Source organism: Benincasa hispida, unplaced genomic scaffold, assembly GCF_027475165.1.
Source record: "Benincasa hispida cultivar pf3 unplaced genomic scaffold, pf3_genome.v1.1 HicScf1637, whole genome shotgun sequence".
Taxonomy (NCBI): Eukaryota; Viridiplantae; Streptophyta; class Magnoliopsida; order Cucurbitales; family Cucurbitaceae; genus Benincasa; species Benincasa hispida.
In genome coordinates this window covers 13,697-26,231 of record NW_028326006.1, presented here as the reverse complement: position 1 = coordinate 26,231, position 12,535 = coordinate 13,697, and the positions used below count along the sequence as shown (strand labels likewise).

General features: G+C 53.7%; 1 protein-coding gene across 1 annotated transcript; it reads right to left on the bottom strand.

The window, feature by feature from the left end:
• Positions 1-510: 510 nt before the first annotated feature.
• LOC150030811 (uncharacterized) lies at positions 511-3,389 on the bottom strand (the record flags this gene model as incomplete). The annotated part of the gene is made up of 1 exon (XM_090309407.1): positions 511-3,389. A coding segment is annotated over exon 1 (2,540 nt), but the record flags the coding sequence as incomplete, so codon positions are not given.
• Between the last annotated feature and the right edge of the window lie 9,146 nt (positions 3,390-12,535).

The window sequence follows — 12,535 nt, the reverse complement described above, 5'->3', positions numbered from 1 at the left end:
TACTGTCTTCAGGCCCTCAAGCAGTGAACTACTGCTAACATCTCTTTCTCGGAGGCGGCATACCTCCGTTCGGCATCATTTAATTTTCTACTCTCGTACGCGATGGGGTGTCCGTCTTGGAGGAGAACACCGCCCAACGCGAAGTCAGAAGCATCAGTCTCTACTTCAAATGGCTTGGTCACGTCGGCAATTCCGAGGACCGGCCCCTCAATCATCACTTTCTTTAGGCCCTCAAAGGCGGCCTGACATTCGGGAGTCCAGCTCCATTGGCTATCCTTCTTCAACAGTTCGGTTAATGGCCCTGTTCTTCTCGAGAATCCTTCTACGAACCGCCTATAGTAGTTGGTTAGTCCGAGGAAGGATCGTAGTTCGGTCACGGATGATGGTACCCTCCAGTCTCTAATTGCAGCCACCTTGCTCTCTTCCATACCAATCCGACCACACTCAATCACGTGGCCGAGGAAATTTATGCGCTCTTGGGCAAAGGAGCACTTCTCTCTCTTTACATACAACTGATTTCTCCTCAACTTTTCAAAGACTAGTTGGAGGTGATGTCGATTGTTCTCCAGCGAGGCACTATAGACCACAATGTCATCAAGATACACTACGACGAATTTGTCGAGGTATTTGTGAAACACTTGGTTCATTAGGGTACAGAACGTTGCTGGAGCATTAGTGAGGCCAAAGGGCATCACGAGGAATTCGAAGGCTCCGTATCTCGTGACACAGGTCGTCTTAGGTTCGTCTCCTTCAGCAATTCGAACCTGATAATATCCAGACCGTAGGTCCAGCTTCGAGAAATACTTAGCACCATGAAGCTGATCAAATAAGTCAGTGATGATAGGAAGGGGATATTTGTTGCGGACTGTGAGCTTATTCAAGGCCCGATAGTCGATGCACAACCGTAGGCTACCATCCTTCTTTTTCTGGAACAGTACTGGGGCTCCATAAGGAGCCTTCGCCGGTCTGATAAATCCTGCCTCTAACAACTCGTCTAACTGTTTTTGAAGCTCAGCCAATTCTGGCGGGGCCATCCAATATGCATTCTTGGCAGGCGGCTTTGCCCCTGGCAACAACCCAATCTCATGGTCAATCCCCCTTCGTGGGGGTAAGGACTTGGGCAAGCTTTTCGGCATGACGTCCCGATACTTTTCCAAGACAAATAGAACGTCTTGGGGGATCTCCTCTTCAGTGGACTCAACTGACTCTATCGGGATGGCCATGAACGTGGGTTCGTCGTGGGCCAGGCCCCTCTTCAACTGGAGGGCTGAGATCATTCTCACCCCATTTGGCTGCTTGATACTGGCTTGGACTACGGTGGGTGAAGATCCGGTAATGACCAAGCATTTGGCGAGGGGCATTGGTATGACTTTATGTTCAAGCAGAAATTCCATCCCCAGTACCACGTCGAAATCATCCATCTTGACAATTACGAAGTCAACGAAGCCCTTCCAGTCTCCTAACTTCACCGGAGTTCTCTTCGCTATCCCCGTAATTGGTAGGGCTGCGGAATTCACAGCTTTCATCTTCCCTGCATCTCTTTCCCAATTCAAGTTCAGGCGGCGAGCTTCCGTTTCAGCCATGAAGTTATGGGTAGCTCCAGAGTCAACCATAGTGGTTTTGGCCGATCTTTGGTTGACCCAAGCGTCTACATACATGAGACCTTTCTCTAGTGGCTCCTTCGCCTTTCCCATATTCTTCTGGAGTGCAGATAGGAACTTCAATGCCCCCATCCTGGGATTCTCAATTTCAACCGCTGGCTCGGTTACCGTCTCCTCCAGTACAGCCTGGTCTTCGGAGGTAGAGGCTAATGTGGCTTGAAAAGCATTGAACGCAGTTCGATTTGGACATTCGCCCGCCCTGTGTGGCCCTCTACATATGAAACAAGACAGGGGCCGATTGTAATTGTTATGCTGTTGTGGTGGCCCCCGCCAATTGTTTCCTAATCTCGATTGGGACGATTTACGGTCCCCCCCTGTGTTCTTGTCTCCTCCCCCAGGTCTGGGAGGACTGGAACGACTATTTCTGTTTCCCCCATTGGAGGAAGTTGATTGTTTCCTCACATCTTGTGAGTCAGTGCTAAGGTCGTATAGCCGTTCAGCTGCCGCGTAGGCAGAGGGGAGATCCTGTACTCTCTGTTCGTATAGTTTTGATTTCGCCCACGGTTTCAGCCCTTCCACAAAGCAAAAGACCTTGTCCTTTTCAGACATATCTCGTATGTCCAACATGAGTCCTGCAAACTGTTTTACATAGTCCCTGATGTTACCTGTTTGCTTTAGCTCTCGGAGTTTTCGTCGAGCCAAGATTTCGACGTTTTCAGGGAAGAACTGCGAACGAAGTTCTTGTTTCAATCTATCCCAAGTATCAATAGTGCAGCGTCCTTCCTGTATGTCTGTAAATCGTGATCTCCACCACAGTTTCGCATCTTCAACTAGATGCATCGTTGCTATTGTGACTTTCGACTCTTCAGTCACTGTGTTCGTCGCCTTGAAGTATTGCTCAAGGTCGAAGATGAAATTTTCCAGGGCTTTCGCTTCTCGCACCCCACAGAAGGGTTTCGGTTCTGGGATTTTTATTCGGCTCACTGCCATTGCTCCCCCAGATGGGGCTTGGTTCCCTACCGCTCGGATGGTGAGATTCACTCTAGCACTCACATCCGCTATCTCGGCTCTGACGACATCCAGGGCCGATCGAAAGTCTTCAGATAAATCGGTTACCATCTGAAGTATTGCTTTTTGGGAGCTGTCCAGCTCTTCCACACGCTCCTCTATGTGGGCAACAGAGCCCGAGGAGCTATCGCCTCGTTCAAAGCTGCCGGACCGTACTGTTTTGGCCTCGAGGGTCTCTACCCTCATCATCAATTCTCTGACGGGTAATCCGTCTAGGCGGCCTACTACCGCATCAATTCCATCGGCTTTCTCGGCAACTTCTTGTAGCCGAGTCTCAAGGAAACGAACATTATCTGGGACCTCTCTCAGGTAGAGCATTTGTTCCTCCATCTCTACCAATCTGTCCACATGGGACTTGTTCAGGTTCTTCGTCGCCGACATGATCACTGATCTTCCCTCTACAAGCCAACCTGGCTCTGATACCAACTGTCACAATCGCTCTTTCGTAAGCTTCTCTTAGCGATTGTGCGGCACTTGTTCCCGCTCACGAACAAGCCAGCCAACTCGAATACGGACTGCCGATGGCACACCGAGTGCCTCTTGCAACCTCCAATCCCGTTCGAGGGAAAATGGTTTTAGAAAACGGGTTTAGAGAAAAGGTTTTCGTAAGAAGATTTGAGAGTGTGTATAAAGAAAGAAAGATTGTAGTAGACTAGAAAGCAATAAGCAACAACACCGGCTTTATAGAGTACTACTCCGGGTATGAGGAAATGATGGTTAGTCTTATCCCCATATAGTGCATTCTGAACAAAAAGCCAACTGGCAACAAAAAGCAAACTGGCACCCTTGCATATGCATAGAGGCGCGAGAGTGGTTCACTATACAATGAAAATGCAAAGAAAGAAAGCCTAACTAAACTAATACAATATAGGAACGAAAGTATGCTAGAGGGGGTTGGATTGGGCACGCGGCCATGGGCAACGGGCCTGACAAGCAATGACCGTTACACCTAGCGGACACCCCGACAAGCCATGCGACACCCCCCAGCCAGGCCATGCAACACCCCATCCAAGCCATGCGACACCCCAGCATGCCACCGCGACACCCCCGCGGGGCTCCGGGTGCCGTTTGGGGCACCAAACGAGCTCCGTTCACAAAACCGTCTGGCACACGTCTCTTGTTCATCGTTTTTAACGCCCGAGTCCGTTTTCGCGCATTTTCGTGCCGGGAGGTTCGGGAGCGAAAAGTGGGCCCCACCGCCCCGGGATCCGTTTCGGGCACCGAACGAGCTCTGTTCGCAAAACCGTCTGGCACACGACTTTTTATGATCATTCTTAACCCCTGGATCCGTTTTCGCGCAATTCCGTGACGGAATGTTCGCGCACGACAAACGGACCCCCGACGCAGCCTGTGGGGTCCCGGGGCCCATTTGGGGCACCAAACGAGCTCCGTTCGCAAAACCGTCTGGCACACGTCCCTTTTTCATTGTTCTTAACCCCTGCGTCCGTTTTTGCGCAATTCTGTGCCGGAAGGTTCGGTAGCAAAAAGTGTGCCCCGGAGCCCCGGGGGCTGTTTCAGGCACCAAACGGGCTCCGTTCCCAAAACCGTCTGACACACGGCCTTTTTTCATCGTTCTTAACCCCTGGGTCCGTTTTCGCGCTTTTTCGTGACGGAAGGTTCGCGCACAAAAATTGGGTCCCTGGGCCCTGCCCCGCGACACACCAGCATGCCTAGCGACACCCCAGCCAAGCCATGCGACACCCCCCAGCCAGGCAATGCAACACCCCATCCAAGTCATGCGACACCCCAGCATGCCACCGCGACACCCCCGCGGGGCTCCGGGGGCCGTTTGGGGCACCAAACGAGCTCCGTTCACAAAACCGTCTGGCACACGCCTCTTTTTCATCTTTTTTAACGCCCGAGTCCTTTTCGCGCATTTTCGTGCCGGGAGGTTCGGGAGCGAAAAGTGGGCCCCACGGCCCCGGGGGCCGTTTCGGGCACCGAACGAGCTCCGTTCGCAAAACCGTCTGGCACACGACTTTTTATCATCACTCTTAACCCTTGGGTCCGTTTTCGCGCAATTCCGTGTCGGAATGTTCGCGCTCGACAAACGGACCCCCGACGCAGCCCGTGGGGTCCCGGGGCCCATTTGGGGCACCAAACGAGCTCCGTTCGCAAAACCGTTTGGCACACGCTCCTTTTTCATCGTTCTTAACCCCTGCGTCCGTTTTCGCGCAATTCCGTGCCGGAAGGTTCGGTAGCAAAAAGTGGGCCCCGGGGCCCCGGGGGCTGTTTCAGGCACCAAACGGGCTTCGTTCCCAAAACCGTCTGGCACACGGCCTTTTTTCATCGTTCTTAACCCATGGGTCCGTTTTCGCGCTTTTTCGTGACGGAAGGTTCGCGCACAAAAATTGGGTCCCTGGGCCCTGCCCCGCGACACCCCAGCCAAGCCATGCGACACCCCCCAGCCAGGCCATGTAACACCCCATCCAAGCCTGCGACACCCCAGCATGCCACCGCGACACCCCCGTTGGGCTCCGGGTGCCGTTTGGGGCACCAAACGAGCTCCGTTCACAAAACCGTCTGGCACACGCCTCTTTTTCATCGTTTTTAACGCCCGAGTTCGTTTTCGCACATTTTCGTGCCGAGAGGTTCGGGAGCGAAAAGTGGGCCCCACGGGGGCCGTTTCGGGCACCAAACGAGCTCCCTTCGCAAAACCGTCTGGCACACGACTTTCTATCATCATTCTTAACCTCTGGGTCCGTTTTCGCGCAATTCCCTGACGAAATGTTCGCGCACGACAAACGGAGCCCCGACGCAGCCCGTGGGGTCCCGAGACCCATTTTGGGCACCAAACGAGCTCCGTTCGCAAAACCGTCTGGCACACGCCCCTTTTTCATCGTTCTTTACCCCTGGGTCCGTTTTCGGGCAATTCCGTGCCGGAAGGTTCGGTAGCAAAAAGTGGGCCCCGGGGCCCCGGGGGCTGTTTCATGCACCAAACGAGCTCCGTTCCCAAAACCGTCTGGCACACGACCTTTTTTCATCGTTCCTAACCCCTGGGTCCGTTTTCGCGCTTTTTCGTGACGGAAGGTTCGCGCACAAAAATGGGTCCCTGGGCCCTGCCCCGCGACACCCCACCCAAGCCATGCGACACCCCCCAGCCAGGCCATGCAACACCCCTGCCAAGCCATGCGACACCCCAGCATGCCACCGCGACACCCCCGCGGGGCTCCGGGGGCCGTTTGGGGCACCAAACGAGCTCCGTTCACAAAACCGTCTGGCACACGCCTCTTTTTCATCGTTTTTAACGCCCGGGTCCGTTTTCGCGCATTTTCGTGCAGGGAGGTTCGGGAGCGAAAAGTGGGCCCCACGGCCCCGGGGGCCGTTTCGGGCACCAAACGAGCTCCGTTCGCAAAACCGTCTGGCACACGACTTTCTATCATCATTCTTAACCCCTGGGTCCGTTTTCGCGCAATTCCCTGACGGAAGGAAACTTTGAAAGACCATAACTTTGAATGACCATAGTTTTGAGGAGTTTCGTTCCCAATACTGCTTGGCACACGATACCATGAAACTTTGAAAGACCATAACTTTGAGCACAGTTGTCCGAACTGGATGATTTTTTTTTATTTCATTTAACTTTTCGAGGTCTACACCCTGGCAAGTTGCCGAAGGCAGCTTGTCCAATCCTTCGACCCAAAAAACGGCTTTTTTTGTCCTCAAATCAGATTACATAATGTTTTTCTTCAATGTTACATCTTTTTTATGTCTGCAATCAGCTCCTTGATTTTTCATTATGGTCCTCATTTTCGTATTTGCTTTCATTTATATGGATGAACAATGCAATTTCTTACACAATTTGAGTGGTCTAGATGGGCTTGCCACTCACAAGATGAGTCGACCTACGGTTGCTCCCTCGTTTCATGGGCAAGAACACTCCGGAATGGAAACGAAAACGAAACTGGAAGTTGTGAGAGAGAGTTGTTTTAATATTCTTGAAGTAATGAATTTACATTTTGATGCTAAATTAAATTCAAATACATTTTCTAAGGGCTTTTGGCCACTCATAATTATGTTCATTATTGGCAATAATAGTGATCGATAAAATATGGGACATTTAAAAATCAAAACTAAAATATATTTTTTTCCTTACAAATGGTCTTTCTTTAATAACATGAGGAAAATAAAATTTCTTTCTTTGAATGAATGTTGTGGGATATTAATATCTTCCCCATTCACAAAAGACCTCTGAACTCTTTATCTTTTATTTGTAGATCAATTTAACATATTTTGGGTTCCCAGTGACACGCTCTAAATAAGGATGAGAAACAACTCTATTTTTCCCCTCCTGAGAACAACAACATCGACCACTTTGCATCATAGATCAACCTTCAAATCGCAACACTAAACACCCTGAACTTCAACAACCCTCTGAGTTCCTCATCAAATCTGAAGTTATATGATGGAAATTATGTCTTGTGGAAATCCACAATTCTCGCACTCTTACGAGGATAATGATTAGATGTTTCATTCTTGGATAGAAATCCAAACTAGAAGAAAGCATTCCTCTAGAAATAGATTCGACTATGATGATTCTGAACCCGACATTCGAAGACTGCATGGTCAAAAACCAATCCCTGCTCCACTAGCTACTTAGTTCCATGCAGGCGAAAAGTGGGCCCCACGGCCCCGGGGGCCGTTTCGGGCACAAAACGAGCTCCGTTCGCAAAACCGTCTGGCACACGACTTTCTATCATCATTCTTAACCCCTGGGTCCGTTTTCGCGCAATTCCGTGACGGAATGTTCGCGCACGACAAACGGAGCTCCGAAGCAGCCCATGGGGTCCCGAGACCCATTTTGGGAACCAAACGAGCTCCGTTCGCAAAATCGTCTGGCACACGCCTCTTTTTCATCGTTCTTAACCCCTGGGTCCGTTTTCGCGCTATTCCGTGCCGAAAGGTTCGGTAGCAAAAAGTGGGCCCCGGGGCCCCGGGGGCTGTTTCATGCACCAAACGAGCTCCGTTCCCAAAACCGTCTGGCACACGGCCTTTTTTCATCGTTCCTAACCCCTGGGTCCGTTTTCGCGCTTTTTCGTGACGGAAGGTTCTCGCACAAAAATGGGTCCCTTGGCCCTGCCCCGCGACACCCCAGCCAAGCCATGCGACACCCCAGCATGCCACCGCGACACCCCCGCGGGGCTCCGGGGGCCGTTTGGGACACCAAACGAGCTCCGTTCACAAAACCGTCAGGCACACGCCTCTTTTTCATCGTTTTTAACGCCCGGGTCCGTTTTCGTGCATTTTCGTGCCGGGAGGTTCGGGAGAGAAAAGTGGGCACCACGACCCCGGGGGCCGTTTCGGGCACCAAACGAGCTCCGTTCGCAAAACCGTCTGGCGCACGACTTTCTATCATCATTCTTAACCTCTGGGTCCGTTTTCGCGTAATTCCGTGACGGAATGTTCGCGCACGACAAACGGAGTCCCGACGCAGCCCATGGGGTCCCGAGACCCATTTTGGGCACCAAACGAGCTCCGTTCGCAAAATCGTCTGGCACACGCCCCTTTTCATCGTTCTTTACCCCTGGGTTTTTTTTCGCGCAATTCCGTGCCGGAAGGTTCTGTAGCAAAAAGTGGGCCTCGGGACCCGGGGGCTGTTTCATGCACCAAACGAGCTCCGTTTCCAAAACCATCTGGCACACGCCTCTTTTTCATCGTTTTTAACGCCAGGGTCCGTTTTCGCGCATTTTCGTGCCGGGAGGTTCGGGAGCGAAAAGTGGGCCCCACGGCCCCGGGGGCCGTTTCGGGCACAAAACGAGCTCCGTTCGCAAAACCGTCTGGCACACGACTTTCTATCATCATTCTTAACCCTTGGGTCCGTTTTCGCGCAATTCCGTGACGGAATGTTCGCGCGCGACAAACGGAGTCCCGACGCAGCCCGTGGGGTCCCAAGGCCCATTTGGGGCACCAAACGAGCTCCGTTCGCAAAACCGTCTGGCACACGCCCCATTTTCATCGTTCTTAACCCCTGGGTCCGTGCCGGAAGGTTCGGTAGCAAAAAGTGCGCCCCGGGGCCCCGGGGGCTGTTTCATGCACCAAACGAGCTCCGATCCCAAAACCGTCTGGCACACGGCCTTTTTTCATCGTTCCTAACCCCTGGGTCCGTTTTCGCGCTTTTTCGTGACGGAAGGTTCGCGCACAAAAATGGGTCCCTGGGCCCTGCCCCGCGACACCCCAGCCAAGCCATGCGACACCCCCCAGCCAGGCCATGCAACACCCCAACCAAGCCATGCGACACCGCAGCATGCCACCGCGACACCCCCGCGGGGCTTCGGGGGCCGTTTGGGGCACCAAAGGAGCTCCGGTCACAAAACCGTCTGGCACACGCCTCTTTTTCATCGTTTTTAACGCCCGGGTCCGTTTTTGCGCATTTTCGTGATGGGAGGTTCGGGAGCGAAAAGTGGGACCCACGGCCCCGGGGGCCGTTTCGGGCACCAAACGAGCTCCTTTTGCAAAACTGTCTGGCACATGACTTTCTATCATCATTCTTAACCCCTGGGTCCGTTTTCGCGCAATTCCCTGACGGAATGTTCGCGCACGACAAACGGAGCTCCGACGCAGCCCATGGGGTCCCGAGACCCATTTTGGGCACCAAACGAGCTCCGTTCGCAAAATCGTCTGGCACACGCCCCTTTTTCATCGTTCTTTACCCCTGGGTCCTTTTTCGCGCAATTCCGTGCCGGAAGGTTCGGTAGCAAAAAGTGGGCCTCGGGACCCGGGGGCTGTTTCATGGACCAAACGAGCTCCGTTCCCAAAACCGTCTGGCACACGCCTCTTTTTCATCGTTTTTAACGCCAGGGTCCGTTTTCGCGCATTATCGTGCCGGAAGGTTCGGGAGCGAAAAGTGGGCCCCACGGCCCCGGGGGCCGTTTCTGGCACAAAACGAGCTCCGTTCGCAAAACCGTCTGGCACACGACTTTCTATCATCATTCTTAACCCTTGGGTCCGTTTTCGCGCAATTCCGTGACGGAATGTTCGCGCGCGACAAACGGAGTCCCGACGCAGCCCGTGGGGTCCCAAGGCCCATTTGGGGCACCAAACGAGCTCCGTTCGCAAAACCGTCTGGCACACGCCCCATTTTCATCGTTCTTAACCCCTGGGTCCGTTTTGGCGCAATTCCGTGCCGGAAGGTTCGGTAGCAAAAAGTGGGCCCCGGGGCCCCGGGGGCTGTTTCATGCACCAAACGAGCTCCGATCCCAAAACCGTCTGGCACACGGCCTTTTTTCATCGTTCCTAACCCCTGGGTCCGTTTTCGCGCTTTTTCGTGACGGAAGGTTCGCGCACAAAAATTGGGTCCCTGGCCCTGCCCGCGACACCCCAGCATGCCATGCGACACCCCCAGGCCATGCCATGCGACACCCCCAGCCAAGCCATGCAACACCCCAGCCAAGCCATGCGACACCCCAGCAAGCCACCGCGATACCCCGGGGGCCGTTTGGGGCACAAAACGAGCTCCGTTCGCAAAACCGTCTGCTACACACCTTTTTTTCATCGTTTTTAACGCCTGGGTCCGTTTTCGCGCATTTCCGTGCTGGGAGGTTCGGGAGCGAAAAGTGGGCCCCATGGCCCCGGGGGCCGTTTCGGGCACCAAACGAGCTCCGTTCGCAAAACCGTCTAGCACACAACTTTTTATCATCATTCTTAACCCTTGGGTCTGTTTTCGCACTTTTTCGTGACGGAATGTTCGCGCACGAAAAACGGACCCCCGACGCAGCCCGTGGGGTCCCGGGGCCCATTTGGGGCACCAAACGAGCTCCGTTCGCAAAACCGTCTGGCACACGCCCTTTTTTATCGTTCTTAACCCCTGCGTCCGTTTTCGCGCAATTCCGTGCCGAAAGGTTCGGTAGCAAAAAGTGGGCCCCGGGGCCCCGGGGGCTGTTTCAGGCACCAAACGGGCTCCGTTCCCAAAACCGTCTGACACACGGCCTTTTTTCATCGTTCTTAACCCCTGGGTCCGTTTTCGCGATTTTTCGTGACGGAAGGTTCGCGCACAAAAATTGGGTCCCTGGGCCCTGCCCCGCGACACACCAGCATGCCTAGTGACACCCTAGCCAAGCCATGCGACACCCCCCAGCCAAGCCATGCAACACCCCATCCAAGTCATGCGACACCCCAGCATGCCACCGCGACACCCCCGCGGGGCTCCGGGGGCCGTTTGGGGCACCAAACGAGCTCCGTTCACAAAACCGCCTGGCACACGCCTCGTTTTCATCGATTTTAACGCCCGAGTCCGTTTTCGCGCATTTCCGTGCCGGGAGGTTCGGGAGCGAAAAGTCGGCCCCACGGCCCCGGGGGCCGTTTCGGGCACCGAACGAGCTCCGTTCGCAAAACCGTCTGGCACACGACTTTTTATCATCATTCTTAACCCCTGGGTCCGTTTTCGCGCAATTCCGTGTCGGAATGTTCGCGCACGACAAGCGGACCCCCGACGCAGCCCGTGGGGTCCCGGGGCCCATTTGGGGCACCAAACGAGCTCCGTTCGCAAAACCATCTGGCACACGCCTCTTTTTCATCGTTCTTAACCCCTGCGTCCGTTTTCGCGCAATTCCGTGCCGGAAGGTTCGGTAGCAAAAAGTGGGCCCCGGGGGCTGTTTCAGGCACCAGAACAAACGGGGCTTTCCTTTTCCCAAACCGTCTGGCACTCATGCAAGCGGCGCTTTTCATCATCGTTCTTAACCCCTGGGTCCGTTTTCGCCGCTTTTTTCGTGACCGGAAGGTTCGCACACAAAAATTGGTCCCTGGGCCTGCCTCGCGACAAAACCGCAGCCAAGCCATGCACACCCCCCCAGCCAGGCCATGCAACACCCCATCCAACCCATGCGACACCCCCAGCATGCCATGCGACACCCCAGCAAGCCACGCGACACCCCAACAAGCCACCGCGACACCCCGGGGGCCGTTTGTGGCACCAAACGAGCTTCGTTCGGAAAACCGTCTGGCACACGCCTTTTTTTCATCGTTTTTAACGCCTGTGTCTGTTTTCGCGCATTTTCGTGCTGGAAGGTTCGGGAGCGAAAAGTGGGCCCCACGGCCCCTGGGGCCGTTTCGGGCACCAAACGAGCTCCATTCGCAAAACCGTCTGACACACAAATTTTTATCATCATTCTTAACCCTTGGGTCCGTTTTCGCACTTTTTCGTGACGGAATGTTCGCGCACGACAAACGGACCCCCGACGCAGCCCGTGGGGTCCCGGGGCCCATTTGGGGCACCAAACGAGCTCCGTTCGCAAAACAGTCTGGCACACGCCCCTTTTTCATCGTTCTTAACCCCTGCGTCCATTTTCGCACAATTCCGTGCCGGAAGGTTCGGTAGCAAAAAGTGGGCCCCGGGGGCTGTTTCAGGTACCAAACGGGCTCCGTTCCCAAAACCGTCTGGCACACGGCCTTTTTTCATCGTTCATAACCCCTGGGTCCGTTTGTCCAGGGCCTGTTGCCCATGGCCGCATGCCCAATCCAACCCCCTTCTAGCTTACTTTCGTATCCTATATTGTATTAGTTTAGTTAGCTTGCTTTCTTTGCATTTTCATTGTAAGTGACCACTAACTTTTCGCCCTTTTGCATATGCAAGGGTGCCAGTTGGCTTTTTGTTCAGAATGCACTATATGGGGATAAGACTAACCATCATTTCCTCATACCCGGAGTAGTACTCTATAAAGCCGTTGTTGTTGATTATTGCTTTCTAGTCTACTACAATCTTTCTTTCTTTATACACACTCTCAAATCTTCTTACGAAAACCTTTTCTCTAAACCCGTTTTCTAAAACCATTTTCCCTCAAACGGGATTGGAGGTTGCAAGAGGCACTCGGTGTGCCATCGGCAGTCCGTATTCGAGTTGGCTGGCTTGTTCGTGAGCGGGAACAAGTGCCGCA